The sequence below is a fragment of the Pseudorca crassidens genome, chromosome 10 (genome assembly GCF_039906515.1).
Source record: "Pseudorca crassidens isolate mPseCra1 chromosome 10, mPseCra1.hap1, whole genome shotgun sequence".
NCBI classification, from domain to species: domain Eukaryota; kingdom Metazoa; phylum Chordata; class Mammalia; order Artiodactyla; family Delphinidae; genus Pseudorca; species Pseudorca crassidens.
This window is the reverse complement of record NC_090305.1, coordinates 69550112-69566711: the sequence shown is the minus strand read 5'-3', so window position 1 is coordinate 69566711 and position 16600 is coordinate 69550112. Positions and strand designations below refer to the sequence as shown.

At 51.5% G+C, this 16600-nt stretch overlaps 2 protein-coding genes and 1 non-coding gene across 10 annotated transcripts in view; 2 read left to right on the top strand and 1 right to left on the bottom strand.

The window, feature by feature from the left end:
• IFRD2 (interferon related developmental regulator 2) overlaps nucleotides 1–5644 on the top strand; it is a 33387-nt gene extending 27743 nt beyond the window's left edge. The window contains exons 2-12 of one of the 4 annotated variants that reach the window (XM_067754510.1): nucleotides 2760–2879; nucleotides 2965–3049; nucleotides 3156–3280; nucleotides 3367–3524; nucleotides 3684–3737; nucleotides 3823–4001; nucleotides 4088–4193; nucleotides 4532–4669; nucleotides 4755–4883; nucleotides 4963–5058; nucleotides 5176–5644. In XM_067754510.1, coding sequence (XP_067610611.1) covers nucleotides 2760–2879; nucleotides 2965–3049; nucleotides 3156–3280; nucleotides 3367–3524; nucleotides 3684–3737; nucleotides 3823–4001; nucleotides 4088–4193; nucleotides 4532–4669; nucleotides 4755–4883; nucleotides 4963–5058; nucleotides 5176–5256 — 1271 coding nt within the window. In that variant the 3' untranslated portion in view covers nucleotides 5257–5644. Of the gene's footprint in view, nucleotides 1–2759; nucleotides 2880–2964; nucleotides 3050–3155; nucleotides 3281–3366; nucleotides 3738–3822; nucleotides 4002–4087; nucleotides 4194–4531; nucleotides 4670–4754; nucleotides 4884–4962; nucleotides 5059–5175 lie in introns of all 4 variants that reach the window. The other 3 variants (XM_067754511.1, XM_067754509.1, XM_067754512.1) reach the window with 3 other exon arrangements.
• Nucleotides 5297–14706, bottom strand: LSMEM2 (leucine rich single-pass membrane protein 2). 5 transcript variants are annotated; one of them, XM_067754522.1, is made up of 5 exons: nucleotides 9464–14679; nucleotides 8913–8957; nucleotides 6701–6917; nucleotides 6421–6606; nucleotides 5297–6306 (listed from the first exon to the last, which is right to left on the bottom strand). In XM_067754522.1, exons 1-5 carry the CDS (start codon nucleotides 9770–9772, stop codon nucleotides 6173–6175), a joined length of 891 nt encoding a protein of 296 aa, XP_067610623.1. In that variant the 5' UTR covers nucleotides 9773–14679; the 3' UTR covers nucleotides 5297–6172. The 5 variants fall into 5 exon arrangements, with proteins under 5 accessions (XP_067610623.1, XP_067610624.1, XP_067610621.1 ...); XM_067754523.1 differs by having other exon boundaries at nucleotides 5297–6606; nucleotides 6701–6802; nucleotides 9464–14706; XM_067754520.1 differs by having other exon boundaries at nucleotides 5297–6606; nucleotides 9464–14701.
• Nucleotides 7933–8005, top strand: TRNAG-UCC (transfer RNA glycine (anticodon UCC)). The gene has a single exon. It is a non-coding gene; the product is annotated as a tRNA-Gly (tRNA).
• Nucleotides 14707–16600: the final 1894 nt, after the last annotated feature.

The window sequence follows — 16600 nt, the reverse complement described above, 5'->3', positions numbered from 1 at the left end:
CCCTTTTGGAAGTCTGAGGTGTTCCTCCGGCATTCAGTAGGTGTGTGTGAATCATTCCACTTGTAGGTGTATTTTTAATGTCTTTGTAGGAGAGGGTGAGCTCCCCGTCCTACTCCTCTGCCATCTTAATCCTGTCTTGAAAAGTGAGTTTTAGACAGTAGATACTGACCTCAATTAGCAAAACTAAAATTTAATATTAAACCATAATTTTTTGTAGGCGTGAAAAAAAATTTTTTTCTTTAAAATAACCATTTTTACCAAATATAGCCAAATTAATTGGGTACAAGTTAGTGGGCTACAGTTTTATAATCAAAGGGAGAGTGGGGAGGGGGAGAAGACCACCTGCTTCCTCATCCTTGAGTAGACATCAGGCTTCCATCATCAGCTCCTCCTCCATGTGAGGAGTTTTTTTGTCATTACATGGTCAAAGCAGGACTGTCATGGTGCAATGGAAATGAGCAAAAAGGCAGTAATGTATAATAAAATACGATAATTCATTTCAAGTTTTAGTATAATGTCAACCTTTGCTTATAGTTTTGTTTTTAGTGCATGCAGAGGAGTGTGTCCTGGGAATCATTAATTTATGGAGCTCACCGGGCAGGATATGGGTCACATTCCACCATTTTTGTGTTGTTTTGGAGCATGTCTCATGCTTCTGTTGCATGGGTTTGTGGTTAAGCAAACCTGCTTTCTTGAGTGATCATTAACTTACAGGGGTCTCCCATACTTTTTTCTTATAATCCCTTACTGGGATTAACTATTTAATTACTTGCTTTGTCCTTTTACTCTGTCCCTATCAGTGACACTGGGTTATGGTGAAGTAAAGTGTAATGTTTACTGTAAGGCGCCAATAAAAGGCGAAGCCGTGGCTGGTGCTCAGAAACCCTGAACTCCCTGAAGGGTTTCTGTAAAGCACTTTTTTTTTTCTTTTTGGCTGCATTGGGTCTTCGTTACTGCGCGCTGGCTTTCTCTAGTTGCGGCGAGCGGGGGCTTCTCATTGTGGTGGCTTCTCTTGTTGTAGAGCACGGGCTCTAGGGTGCATGGCCTTCAGTAGTTGTGGTGCACGGGATTAGGTGCTCCGCGGCATGTGGGATCTTCCCTGACCAGGGCTCGAACCCGTGTCCCCTGCATTGGCAGGTGGATTCTTAACCACTGCGCCACCAGGGAAGCCCCTATAAAGCATTTTTAAAGGCGAGGTGAGGGAGAGGGGTCCCAGCAAATGTGATCAGCTCGTGCACAATTCTCTGACTGGTCGATGCTGAGGTAACAGGGCAGTGTCATGGTGTTAACGTTATCAATCCTTAGGCGCCAGTAGGTGTAGGGGCTATGTGCTCATGGTCATCACGTAGTTAACTTCTTCCATTTGGTGGTGGTTTTGGCACCTTTAAAACAACTCAGGAAATGTGCATCTGATACTATTATCTAGGAACTTAAGAGATGAACTACAACAGAGGATATGGTGGAGGGGTCTGTCCCAGGAAGACCCCATAGGGTCCTGCTTGGTTACAAGGGGACATTGAAGAAAGTAGCAATACTCCAGAAGGCCTAGTGCTGGGGGACAAGTTCACGGAGTGGTGTCAGTCCCAGACAGGAACCAAGGAAGCCTCAGGGGAGGGGCTTCTGGGTGAGTCTTGAGAAGGTGAAGAGGAGAGCACTATTTAGTGGCAACACGCTGGGCGAGGGCCTGATATCTGGAGGGACCATGGCATGGTGAAACAAATGAGGGAAGGCTGGGCTGCTTTGGTCAGCTAGGGTAGTGAGAGAGGAGTGAGCAGTGTGTAATGGACTTTGTCCGGCAGGCACAGGGAGTATGTACGTAGTTCCTGGAAGTAGGGCCAGCCTGGTGACCAGAACCTGCCTGGGGCTCCTGCTGCAGCAGCTGCCCTTACACATAAGTGTTCCAGCTCTGCTGACCCTCACAGCCCCCTGTGTTCACCTGTTTTCAAGGGCTCATGAAGTCAGGGGCCACTCAGCTTTCTGTACTTCCCAGGGTCAGGAGGAGCCTGTGTGTCCATCCACCCAGGGCTGAAGGCCTGGAGTGGACCAAGTGGGGCTCAGGAGACAGTATGCTTGAGGCCTGGTGCACTCACCTACATCCACTAGGAGCTGGGCCTCTGCCCCCAGTGCTGATGGGTGACCTGATGAGCTTGTTGGCCCACGGAAGAGCGTAACTAGTCACTTGTCTAGTCATTGTCTTCACTTAACCTTGCCCAGAAGAGGTGCTTCTCATCTCTTTTGCAACGGAGAAACTGAGGCTTTGAAGAGTAGGCACCTGACCTGGTTACACCCCTGTTAAGATGTAGAGCTGGGATTTGAACCCCGGTTCTGTCAGACTTCCCTGACCCTTGCCCTGGCCATTTTGGGGAGTAATCTGGGCTGGTGGTTGAGCTCCCCCAGGAGCGCCTGGATATGCCCCACTGCAGGCTGAGCCACAGGCCTACGTAGGGCCTGTGCAGCCCCTTCCACCTCTGCCCACCTCTAAGTCTCCTTCTTAAAGCAAGCTCTAGTCTCAGGGAGGATCTGCTCACCAAGCCTGCCAGGATATCCTAGGTTGGGCCTGGCGTGTGACTCTCCCCAGCAGGTAGACTTCTTTCCCTTTGCTTCCTGGTTCAGAGTCCCCGGCACCAGCCTCTGTGCCTCCCACTTCGGCCTTGAGAAGGGCAGCATTCTGTCTTGTGGGGTCATGAGGCCGGGTGAGGTAACCCCAGCCATCGCTCATCAATGAAGGCAGACCATGTGCCCCATTCCACCCTCCCCAGGTACCCGGAGCAGTACCCAAGCTGACTCAGGTTCCAGTGAGGATGAGGCAGCCAGTGAGGCCCGCAGCACCACCAGTGAATGTCCCAGCCTCCTTAGCACCGCAGCAGAGGAAAGCTTTGGTGAGAGTGGGTGGGAATATGGCAGGGACTCAGTGGGGCTCCGTGGGCTAGGGCAAGAAGCGGGGATGACGAGCTGGCCTTGCAGGGGGGGATGCCGTGGATGAGCAGGGTCAGCAGGAAGACCTTGAGGAGAAGTTGAAGGAATATGTGGACTGCCTCACAGACAAGAGGTACCCCTGATTTCCAACCAATCCCTTCCCCTGTGTCCCTGCTTAGCCCATGCCAAATGTGACCCAGGTAGGACTGGCCCACAAAACCCCTTTCTTCCTCCCCCAGTGCCAAGACCCGGCAGGGTGCTCTTGAGAGCCTGCGTCTGGCCCTAGCAGCGCACCTACTCCCCGACTTCTTGCTGGAGCGCCGCCTCACACTGGCTGATGCCTTGGAAAAGTGCCTCAAGAAAGGTTGGGCCTGGGGGCGCACCTGGGGGGCCTGAACTGGCTGGGTACTGGCCCTTGCTGCATTGACTGACTGGAAGGCATCCCTGCAGGGAAGGGCGAGGAACAGGCCCTTGCCGCTGCTGTGCTAGGCCTGCTGTGCATTCAGCTGGGTCCTGGACCCAAGGGTGAGGAGTTATTCCACAGCCTGCAGCCCCTGCTGGTCTCTGTGCTCAGTGACAGCACAGCTAGCCCTGCTGCCCGGCTCCACGTGAGTGTTCCTTGCCCTGTGACACCCTTCCTTCACCTAATCCCTAAGCAGAGACACGGGTTCCACCTGCCTCTAGGCTCCCCTGCTCCAAGGGTGAGCCCCGTGGCTGGGAACCCAGGCTCACCCTCTGACCACGGCCTGGCTTTGCCCTCCTCCCAGCAGTGCGCTTCTGCTCTTGGCCTGGGCTGCTACGTGGCTGCCACCGATGTACAGGTAAGTGGCCTTCAGGCACAGGCGGTAGAGCACATAGGCCCTAGCTCTGCCCCTGAGCCACTCCCCTGCCTCCTTGTGCCCCTAGGACCTGGTCTCCTGCCTCACCTGCTTGGAAGGCATTTTCAGCCGGTCCTGTGGTGTGGGTGGCTCCACAGCCCCAGTGGTCCCTGTCAGCCTTCAGGGCTTGCTCTGTGCTGCCCTGCAGGCCTGGGCCTTGCTACTCACCATCTGCCCCAGCGCCCATATCAGCCGCATCCTGGACAGGTAGGGGTGACTGCCCACTGGGAGTGGGAGGGGAAGGGTGAAAGGCCCCCAGCCCACACACATGGCTCAGCCTGCCCCTTCCCCAGGCAGCTGCCCCGGCTGCCCCAGCTCTTGTCCAGTGAAAGCGTGAACCTGCGGATGGCTGCCGGCGAGACCATCGCATTGCTCTTTGAGCTCACCCGGGACCTTGAGGTGTGAGAGATGGCGGGGGGTGGGGGTGGGGCACAGGGGAGGGTGCCTGCTGATACCACCTGCCCGTCTCAGGCTGGGTGCAGGAGATGCCACAGAAAACAAGGTAGCCTTAGGTCATTATGGAGGGGAAGTAGCCCCAACACAGACTCAGAGGCCAAGTGCTCTGATGGGGCCCCTTAGCGGAGGTGTCCAGCGCAGGCAGAGGCCAAGAAGGGATGCAGAGGAGGGTCAGGCAGAGAAGAAAATGACTTTCTTGGTGAAAGGAAGGGTTTGGGTGACCCCACTGCGTTAAAAGCCAACAGAGCTCAGGCTTCTGCTCCTACGTCCTCCCACTGCAGGACGACTTTGTTTACAAGGACATGGAGGCCCTCTGCAGCGCGCTGCGCACTCTGGCCACTGACAGCAACAAGTATCGGGCCAAGGCTGACCGCCGGCGCCAACGCTCTACCTTCCGGGCCGTGCTGCACTCTGTTGAGGTACGTGTGAGAAGGGATGCGTCCTAGTGAGGGTGCACCCCTAGGCATAGCCGCCAAGCCCAGTCACAGCCCCTCTACCCTGCAGGGCGGCGAGTGTGAGGAGGAGACAGTCCGCTTCGGGCTCGAGGTGCTCTATGTGGACAGCTGGGCTCGGCGCCGGGTCTATGCTGCCTTCAAGGACGCGCTGGGTTCCGGCATGCACCACCACCTCCAGGTGGGGAGGCGGACGGGGAAGGGGTACCCCGCTTAGCTGTTTCAGACTGGCCTGAGCTCACTGCCTTCTTTGCCCCCAGAACAACGAGCTACTCCGTGACATCTTTGGTCTGGGCCCTGTGCTGGTGCTGGATGCCACTGCCCTGAAGGCCTGCAAAATCTCACGTTTTGAGAAGGTTTGCCCCTTTGTCTTCTCTCCATTCCTGTGGCCTGGAGCTCTGCAGGGGCTGGAGGAGAAGCCCTGGGCTGCCTCCTCCCAGCTCACTAGACCCTCACTCTTTGTCCCACCCCAGCACCTGTACAACGCTGCTGCCTTCAAAGCCAGGACCAAGGCGCGCAGCCGCGTGCGGGACAAGCGGGCAGACATCCTGTGAGGCAGGACCAGCCGAAGAGGAGACTGTCCACATCCTTGCCTGTATTTTTAACAGAAGACAGTGCAACACCTGGTCCCTGCCAGGCATTGTCGCTTTATTTTTTTAATGACAAAACCAAAAACAGACATGGGGGCGGGTGGCTGGAGGCCAGGCCACTTGGGACCTTCACGCTTTGCCCCTGTGCCGGCCCTGTGGCCACTTCCTGCCCTGTCTCAGGGCTGCCCCTTTCTCAGGCCTTGCTCCCCTGGGATGACCCACTTTCGGGGGGGAGGTGATAGTATCTGGACAACTGCCACTACAACGTGGGGCGGTGAGGCTACCTGGAGTGGATTTATATGCTGAGTTTTAAAGATTTTAGAGATAATTAAACAATGTGCAGTCTTCTGTGGCCCTGGCTTCTGGGTGTTTCTGCCTGCCTTCCCTATCCACCAACCCAGGCTTGGGCCCAGCTGGGCCTCCCTATCTCCATCTCACCTTTGCTCTCCAAAATAATCTCTCCCCAGGGGCCCTCCTCCCCCTACTCAGAGCCCAGCCTGTCTTTTGAGAGCAGAGGCTGGACCCCCACTGGGAGGCCCAGCCGAGTTTGGGTGACCAGGGTAGGCAGCTATTTTTAGACTCCTGAACCTGCTATCTGGAGGACACCAGAGGGTGCTGACAGGCCCCAAGAGGAGCCAGGAGGCTGGTGTCGCTTCCTCTGACCTTGGGCCACACCAAGTGGGGCTCTGGCACCAGAAGGCTTGGCTAGGCCTAGCTTGAGAAGGCAAGAAAGGCAGACAGCTGTGGGGTCAGATCAGGCTCTTATACAAAAACCTCACTAAGGAAGTAGTGTGGAGCAGTAGTGGGAGAGGGGAAAGCTACCAGCGGCCACATTATTCCCCCCTGCACATACCCCCAGGCCCCAGGTCCAAGTGGCATCTCAACTGGGTGCTCGGGCCTCACTCGAGTTGAGCCTCTGCAGCTGGCTGAGGCTGGCGAGCCGGAGTTTGAGCAGCATTTCCTCCTGCGTTTGCAGTGTGTGTGCCAGAACGCGTAGGGATTCGCTCTGCAGCACTAAGACGGGGGGGGGGGGATTATCAGACCACATGCAACCCCACAACACCCGACCCTCCCAGCCCTTCACTGCCTCGGTCTCTCCATTCCACTGGCTTCCTGCACCCTCCTCACCACTCAGGTAGACGGCCAGGACAGCCAATGCCAGGCAGGTGAGCACGAGCAGTGCAAGCAGCAGCAGGAAGCTGCCGCGGCTGTGCACGGGGCTGCAGCCGGTCTGGGTGCACATCGGTGGACGCAGGATGCCCAGCAGCTCATCCCATGGCTGTGCCTCCTCGGCCAGGTAGGGCCACAGTGAACCTGCAGGGCAAACGGGGGATCAGGAGGGCGGCAGGTGCGCCTGCTTTCCTCCCTTCTCCCAGTCCATGGGTCCCACCCCGCTGCACCCTTTCACCTCCACTGTGTAGATCGCTGATGGACTCCACCCGGTGTAGGCGAACCTCCTGCACATGATTAGGAGCCAGTGGTGCCCTGCTCCTTGTCGGTGCCACGGTGTCTGCAGGGGCAGCGTGGGGCTGATTCAGCCAGCAGGTCATGCCCTCCCTTCTAGATGGCGTCGAGCGGCAGCAGGGGCTCAGAAGAGGTAGCAGGGGCATTTGGCTCCTGATCCCCTAAAACCAACTCAGGAGTGACCCGTGATTTGGAAGCAAGACAATGTGAAAACTGCGTACACCTGTTTCACCCACAGTAGCAGAAGGTGCTGCTTGACTTACATTTGTTTCCTTCCAAGCACCTCAGGGACTTTCAGGCATTCCTCTCTGCTTGCTCGTTTCTAGAGAATTTATCAGCCTTGGAGAACTCAACCCACAGCCCATGAAGTTCATTCCTGCTTCTGCTATCAGTTTTCCCTGCAGACCCTGTGCCTGGGGCCTTCTCCCGGTCCCCAGCAGAAGCAGCCCTATTCTAGCCAGCTTTTTGCCTTTTGCTCCTGGCCTCAGCTCTGCCTCCTTTTACATACTAAGTGTGATTCTGCTGTGAACCCTGCTGTTCTCACTCAACATCATGAGTGGAGACCCGTCTTTGTTAGCAAACTGTTCCACTTGCCTTTGAGGTCTCCCCTCAGGTATCTCTTCGAGGCTGCCTGGGCATTTAGGTTGTTTCCAATCCCCTTCCTAAATTAATAACCCCTGGAAAAGGACACGCGTCATTGAGTATAAAGGCTTTCCCCCAATTTCCCAATAGTTATTAAGGATGGATTCCCAGAAGTAGAATTACTGGGTCAAACAGCAGGGACTTTTTCTTTTAACCTATCATCACATTGTCCTCTGGAGTAGTTGTCCACAGCCTCCAAAAGAGTACAATATCGCCACCAACAGGCATCTCCATAGAAAAAAATTTATGTACATAAGTGTGCACATATATACTTGCTAAGTTGGGAGATGAGAAAAGGCCTTTCTTGACCAATTTTGTTGGGGGTCTTTGCTTGGGGAGCCTCACCAATATCTGTGTGGCTTCCTAGTTCACAGCCTCTGCCCATTTAGTCACTGGGGCTGTGTACCATTCTTGTGATTTTACTTACTTATTTTTGGACCCAGTGAAGTATTTATTTTGTGATTTCTAAAAATTATATTTTCTTCTGGTGGTGCTTTCCACCCCTCCCCTTAAAATCTTGGCCCCTTTGGGACTTCCCTGGTGGTCCAGTGGCTAAGACTCTGCACTTCCAATGCAGGGGGCCCGGGTTCGATCCCTGGTCAGGGAACTATATCCCGCATGCCGCAACTAAGACCCGATGCAGCCAAATTAAAAAAAAAAAAAAAAAAATCTTGGCCCCTTAAGATCTCCAGATGCCTAGCTGGAAGCTAGATAACAAATTCAGGGGCATTGGCGGGATACCTCCTGGTAGACTTAAGGGTGATTGGGCTCTCTGGGTCTAACACTTTCAGAATAGTACCTTAACCTTCATGATTTGCTTGAAACTGACCTCTGACATGCTCAAAAATGTGTAAAACAAAAACCAGTGCTGTCTGTCGTTATGTCTGGGTGGTGGTGGATTGGGGTTCGCATTAAATTCTCTGCACTTGGCTGTGTTTTTCCCCACTTTTAAATTGATCTTGAGTTCTTTCTGTTCCAGGAAGAACACATAGTAAGTGCCATCCTTAAAACCTCAAAAAGGGACTTCCCTGGTGGCTTAGTGGTTAAGAATCCGCTTGCCAATGCAGGGGACACGAGTTCAAGCCCTAGTCCGGGAAGATCCCACATGCCGCGGAGCAGCTAAGCCCATGCGCCACAACTACTGAGCCTGCGCTCTAAAGCCTGTGAGCCACAACTACTGAAGCCCAGGCGCTTACAGCCCGTGCTCCGCAACAAGAGAAGCCACCGCAATGAGAAGCCCGTGCTCCGCAACGAAGAGTAGCCCGCACTCGCCGCAACTAGAGAAAGCCCACGCACAGCAACGAAGAGCCAACGCAGCCAAAAATAAATAAATAAATATTCAAAAAAAAAAAAAGACCTCAAAAGGAAGCAAACACTCCCACACCCAGGGCCAGGCCCCTCCCATTCAGTATAAAATGTCAAAACTGTGATGGGGGGAGTTGACCAGTTGGGCCAAGCTGGAGCCTTGGTGCAGCTGGTCCTGCATCCTGGCCAGCACTGTACCTAAAGCTTACCAGGTCCCTGCTCTGGCGCCTCTGAGCCTCCATACATCTTGCATGCTGTGAGTCAATTAGGAAAGTGGCCACCAAAGTCTTTAACTAGAAGTCAGTCTGGCCAGGCCAAGAGACCCCAACCTTTAGCCAGTTGGGGCCACACAGGCCCACACTGGAGGCAAGAAACCTATCCACTCCCAGTCCCTGGGTCATGTGCCCAAATGCTTTGCAAAACCACTGCCTGCCCCCAGTCCCAGTGCCCTCCCTGAAGGAAGAGCTTAACTGGCCAGCCTGCCCAGCCCACACCCACTTGGGCACAGCCTGTAGTTGACCCTCCCCTGCCCCCAACCCCTCCCTGGTGTCCTTAGCAGGGGGTACAGGTATGAGGTGAGGAGGCATTCGGGGCATGGTAGGCCCTTCCTTCACACATAGGGGGCCAGTACTTTTACTTGACCTAGGACACGGTGACTGATGACTACTCAAGTGAGGTCAGTAGGAAAGGGGCCAGGTTTCTCCATGGTCCACAGGGTCACAGCATTGGGGCCTTACCCTCCCTCACAGTCATTTCCTACCTTCTTGGGCCTCCTCCGGCATGGTGGGTGTTGGGCAGGCAGGGGGTCGATGAGAGTGCCTAGTACCAGGACCAGATAGACGCAGCAGTGGCTCCTCTGAGAGCCTGGGGAAGGCCTGGCTGCCTCCCAACCTGGGCTGAAAATAGGCGTGAGCTCAGCACACTGGGCTATATTTAGAGGGGGCACCTCCCAGCCATGGGAAGGAGCAGAGTGACCCACATGGACCAGCCTAGACGATCTACCTGGTGATGGAGCCCAGGCAACAGCACACCTCCAGTAGTGCGGTACCCTGGGAACCCTGCTACTCATGTCTGCAGGGCCTTGGTGTCTTCATCCAGACAAGCCTCCTCAGGCTCACCTCCAGTGATGTCCCACATGGCAAGCCCATGCAAGGGAGCCCTGTGCATCTCCACCCCTCCACCCCCTGAAGACTCCTACCCACAGCGGGTTCATCTAGCAAATGTGGGACAAGCACCCACCACTGATCTGCTGGCATCACGAATTAGGAGTGATGGACAACTGGAGCCCAGTGCCCTGAGGGCTCTGAGAGTCCCCAAAGGGGACAGAGACACCCCCAATACCTGCAGGTACCCATGCTGGTCAGTGAAGGAACATAGGTTGAAGGTTGATACTTCTGTTACTAAGTTTACAACTTTGGGTAAAGGAATGCTCCCTTTCAGACCTGTTTTCTCATCTGTAAAGCAGGAATAACAATGGTTCCTACCTGGCACAGTGCACATGAGAATGAAAATATAAGCACGTGTCTGAAGCACTTAGGCCAATGCAAAGTTTTGATCCTCCTTCCTCTCTCCATAAGGGAGTACAGGTCACACAAGTTCATGTGAGGATGCATGGCACCACCTGCCCTTAGGGAGTGGTCCAGCTTAGGACCCACCCTCTGCTGTTGAACCCCTGTGCCCCTCCTTCCCAAATGGGCCAAAGCAAGACATTAGGCTCTACTTAAACATCTGAAATCCATCACTCTGCTGTACCCTTCTTGTTAAGCTTGTTCCCACCTCAGGGCCTTTGCACTGGCTGTTCCTACCTGGAATGTTCTTCACTAGATGTTCCCATGGCTGACTCCTTTTCATTTAGCTCAAATGTCACCCCCTCGGTGAGGCCTTCTGCTCACATTCTTTTCTACATCACCCAATTTTATTTTTTTCATAGCATTTAGCCCAGAAATTATATCATCCAGAATATACAGTTGACCCTTGAATAACTATAGGGGTTAGGGATCCCAACCCTCTGTGCAATGGAAAATCCACATACAACTTTACAGTTCACCCACCCTCTGTAACCATGGTTCCGTATCTGCAGATTCAACAAACCAGGGATCCAGTAGTACTATTTATTAAAAAAAATCACATGTAAGTGGATCCTGTACAGCTCAAGCTGGTATTGTTCAAGGGTTAAGTGTACTATGCATGTCAGTATCCCCAAAGGCCCTACAGAATCCACTCAGTCACATGGAAACCACCTTTAATCCTCACCACAGCATCCTTAAAATAAATAGGTTTTGAGACTTCCAGGAGGTGTCCAAGGCCATACAGCAAGAACTAGTGAGACAGGGTGGGACCTGGCGCCCTTTGGTGCAGTGCTTACACCTGGACAAACATCTCCTGAGCAAAAGAATACAAAGAAACCATAAGGGACTAAAAATAACTATGCACCTGCAAATGGGGCAAATTATGAACAATATACAAAAAGACCAAAAACCCAACTGCCACTTCTGAACTGCTGGGAGCAAAAGGAGTGCACTACTCACGATTCCTGCCCACGACACCACCAAGAGGGTGGGCAGACCACCTAAGCCACCCCTACCGCCTGAACCATGGATCTGACCCTACCCTCACCCCATTTAAAGGACCAACTCACGCCCCAGCCCCGCTTCAGGGAGCAAGCAAGGCAACCTGTTCTTTTTGCTCCCGTGTGCTGCAGCATAAGTCCCAATAAAGCCTTGCCTGAATTTCTCGTCTGGCCTCATCAATTTCTGTTCACTGAAGAGTCCCAAGAATCTGGGTCGGTAACGTACGTGGTGGCAACTCCACCGGACACCCATGAGGCCGTTTGCCCCCTCCCTGGGAGAGAATCCAGGCACCTCTGGAACCAACAAACGCACTTTCCCCGTAGGTGACAAGCTGCCGCCTGAACCTCTTGTTTCAGCATAACCACGTTTGGTAAGTCTGCCTTCCTGGCCCCTGAGAGTCTCAGTACCATCATGCAGGCAACACTTTCCCCTCCCCTTTGTCCTTTTTCCCTCATGGTTTTTCCCTTTCCCTCTCCTGATAGCTCTCTACTTCCCCTTTCTCTGTCCTCTTGTTCCAACAGAGTGGACATCGGGCAGCTACAGCACCACTCCTCTCAGCTTGTGAGACCATGCTCCCTCTGGCCAACAACGACTCACCTTGATGGATGACAAACAGAGGTGGGAGAGGCTCGCCTCAAGCAGTGCAGGTCTTGGTCCAGCAGGCTCTCCCGGACAGGAGATTTCTGAGAGTGATAGAGGTTCAACCCTCATATCCTATAGTTTTTGCAAGTACAATCATCACAATATCCTTACCTTTATTTTCCTGCCGCCAAGAGAAATCCCATCAGGAAAGGGCCAAGGCAGATTTCTATGAAAACCTGTGGGTGCAAATCCTACCTGTGGGTTAGAGTCCTACGTATGATGTATAAATTGTACGCATGCATAGAAGTCCCACCTGTGGATCACAATCCCACAGAGACGTACAAATGGTTGTTTCCCAGGATTAATCACCCCAGTGGGCAGTGGACAGGGTGCTCCCTCCTTCACTGGCCCTTTCTGAAAGTGCGCAGACTGGTGCCTAAATAGACACCTGCTGGGGACAGGTTGAAACGGCAATCTCTCTCTCTCTGTCTTTTCTATCCCTCCTCCCTTTACCACTCCCTTGATTCTTACACCTACACTCCTGTTCCTTTCATCCTGGGGACTCCTTCTTTGTGTCACGAACTCTGGGGAGGAAATTCTGTGACCCCCTTGGTTGTTACGCAAGGCCTCAGCTCCATCTGGCCCCTGGGAGCTCCAGTTTTAGCCCCAAATTTATATGTAAACATGAAAAACACCCAGGGAATCCTAAAAGACTATCCTCGGGGTTGCATTCTTAACTGGGTACGATTTAAATGAGGCGGTTTAAAAAAGAATAAGCTGATTTTCTCTTTCAACACAGAATGACCCCAATGTGCCTTGGGTGACCCGGCAAAGTGGCCACAGAATGAATCCCTTAACTTTAACACCATTTTACAACTGGACCTGTTTTTTAAACAGTCCCCAAAATGGGGGAAGTCCCATAAGCACAGGCCATTATAAAACTCTGTCAAGACTCTGGTCTGAGGGATTCCTGTCGTGTGTGTTTAGCCTCTATTTCTGTGTCTCTCCAAGAAGGTTTAGATCCAGACCCCTCTTTCAACCACCACTAGCCATCAGCACACTGAGCCACCTTTTCCGTCTCCCGTTTCTGCCCCTTCACCGTCTTCAGCCCCGCACCCCCACCTTACCCCATCAAATCAGAAACCACAAAATCAGAGCCCCGGGGCTTTCCCCAGTGGGGCTCCAATCACGCTCAAAGGCAGCCCCCACTTTTGCCCCACCAGGCTTTTACCACCTCTGGGAAGAAACTGATGAGAATGGAGAATTACTAAGTGCAGCATGTCCCTTTCTCACTGCGGGACCTAGAAATCTGTAAGGAGCGATTTGGCAGGTTCTCAGAGAATCCTGAAAAGCTTAGGGACAAATTTATCAGGCTGGGATTAACACTCTCCCTGACCTGGTAGGATATCATAGTTATTCTGGACCACTGCTGTACCCTGAACGACATGGAGTGTATACTGAAAAGGACAAAAAACACACAGATGGCCTACTGGCTACCAATCTGCACCACCAAATTTATCAAGTGAGTGGTAACACAATGCAAGATCATGAGCCACACTGGGACTATGAGGATCATGTAAGCCAGGCTATGATGAAACATGTTACTTGTGTATCAGAAGGAATGAAAAGGTATATGGTGAAACCTGTAAATCATGAAGTCCAAGAAGTTACACAAAAACAAGATGAAAACCCAACACTCTTCCTGAGCTGGAAGACAGAGTCCTTCAGGAAGTAAACCAATGTAGACCCTGAGTTTGCAGAAGGGAAATCATTATTTACCATGCATTATACCACCCACTCTGCTCCTGATAGCAGGAGAAAATTGCAAAGGCTTGAGGCTGGATCCCAAACAAAAGACACAAAATAGCCAAAGCAATCCTGAGAAAGAAAAATGGGAGCTGGAGGAATCAGACTCCCAAACTTCAGATTATGCTACAAAGCTAGAGTAATCAAAACAGGATGGTACGGCACAAAAACAAAAATATAGATCAATGAAACAGTACAGAAACCCCAGAAATAAACCCACCAAAATACGGTTACTTAAACTACGACAAGGAGGCTAGAATACAAAATGGAAAAAGACAGTCTCTTCAAGGACAGTGGTAGAAAGCTACATGTAAAAGAATGCAACTACAACATTCTCTAACACCAAACATAAAAATGAAATCAAAATGAATTAAAGACATAAGTGTAAGTTCAAATACTCTAAAACACTTAAAGGAAAATATAAGCACAACACTGTTAGACATAAAAAGCAAAAATAGTTTTTGGATCCACGTCTTCAGAAATGAAAGTAAAAACAAACAAAAATGGGACATAATTCAACTTCAACGGTTCAGCACAGAAGAAACCATAAACAAAACAACAAAACCGTCAAAATGCTAGAAAGTATCAACATGTCCAAATGAAGCAACCCACAAGGGATTCACCTCCAAAATACAGAAACAGCTCAGGAAGCTCTATATGTAAACAACAAAACAAAAAATAAGCTGAAGAATTAACTAGACAATTCTCCAAAGAAAATATACAGATGGCAAAAAACACATGAAAAAATGCTCAACATCACCAATTATAAGAGAAATAAAATCGAAATTACGAGGTAGGAACTCAACCAGTAAGAAAGGCCATCAGCAAAAAGTCTCAAAACACTAAGTGCTGGACACCCCGTGGAGACAATGCAACCCTGCTTCACTACTGGAGGGAATATAAATTGGTACAACAACTGGGGAGAACAGTTTGCAGTTTCCTGCAAGAAGGAAAAAGAAAGCTACCGTCTGATCCCCCAATTCCACTTCTGGGCAAACACCCAAGAAAACCATAGTTCGAAAACCTACACGCACCCCAACGTGCATGACAGCACTATATACGACAACCGAGACACCAAAGCAAGCAATAGTCCCCCGACAGATGACTGGATACAGAAGATGTGGTATATATCTACGACAGAATACTACTCAGCCATAAAAAAGAAGGAAATACTGCCATTTGCAGCAACACGGAAGGACCTCGAGACGATCTAACTAACTGAAATAAAAGGAAGTCGATAAGTATCATGGGATATGACTTACATATGGAATCTAAAAATTGATACAAATCAACTGATTCACAAAACAGCGACAGACTCAGAGACTTGGAAACAAACTTATGCTTAGCAAACGGGAAAGATGGGGGAGAGGGATACATTAGGAGGTTGGCATTAACATGTATACATGAACAAATACAATACCTACTCCACAAGGACCTACTCTACAACACAGGGGACTCTGTTCAACACTTTGTAACAGCCTATATAGGAAAAGGATCCTAAAAAGAACAGACATATGCATATGTACGACTAAATCACAACGCTGTACACCTGCAAGGGGCACAACATTGTCCCTCAAGCTGCTTGAAAATGAAAGAAAAATGCAGTTAAAGAAAAAGAGGAGAGAAAATAAAGGACGTGTACTCGATTTTCCACAGGCTCGGGGACCTGGGCTGCTGTCACGTCCCTGGAGGCTCAGCGGGCTGCTCTCCAGGCTGCCTGTCGTGGGGCTGAGGGGACTGGGGAGGATGTGCCAGCAAATGAGCCCCCCCGGGGACCTGCAGTGTCTGGTCCACTCGAAATGGGACCACAATCTCCAGATCCAGGCAGGCCCTCCTATAGCTCAACCAAGCCTAGTGCACCCAAAGGAGGGTGGATCCTCTGGGCTGCAAGAGCTTTGAAACGTCACCTGGTCTCCACATCTCCTGGTGTTGGGGTTCCCACCTCCAGCCTCCTGCCTTTGTGTTGTACCAACTAGAGGACCCTCAGTACCGTCCCTCAGTGTGGCACTTTGACAAGGGTTGCGACGCGTCGGGGGGTGAGGGGAACAGGCAGAAAGGAAGGAGACAAAAGCCCTTGAGTGTTGGTTCTGGCTCGTGCCCCTCCAAAGTACAACCCAGGAACACCACTTTCTTTCGTTAAGGCTCTGGTTGCCAGAGGGACCAGAGATGGGCACGAGGAAGGCCGCCGCCTTGTGGATGATTCCTGGAACAACAACTTGGCAACAGGTGCTTCTGGGCACTAGGATTCACAAAGGGCTGCAGGGCTTTAAAAACATAACACCTGCGCTCAAGAAATGTCCTAGGATAGGTAACTGAAAAGAATTCAAAGCAGGCCGGATTTGTCAGAAGACAATTTCAAGAGGTACACTGCACTCACACTGTTGCAAAAGAAGGAGAAAACAAAACCAAAAAAACATGAAAAGATGCTGAAGATCACCAATTACTTCAGAACTGCAAATCAAAACAGCAACGAGGTATCATCTGACACCAGTCAGGATGGCCATCACGTAAACGTCTCCCTACAATAAATTCCGGAGAGGGCATGGAGAAAGCAAACCCTCCTCCACTGCTGGGGGGAATGCGACTGGTACAGCCACTGGGGAGTACAGTTGGGAGGCTCCTTCAATAACAAAACATAGAGCTACCATCTGATCCCCCAATCCCACTTCTGGGCAAACACCCAGAGAAAACCATAGTTCGAAAACCTACCCGCACCCCAACGTGCATGGCAGCACTATATACGACAACCCAGACACCAAAGCAAGCAAAATGTCCACCGACAGATGACTGGATACAGAAGATGCGGTACATATCTACGATGGAATACTACTCAGCCTTAAAAAAGAAGGAAATACTGCCATGTGCAGCAACACAGGAGGACCTCGAGATGCTCTACGTGAAGTAAATCAGATGGACGTCGATAAATATCATGGGCTATG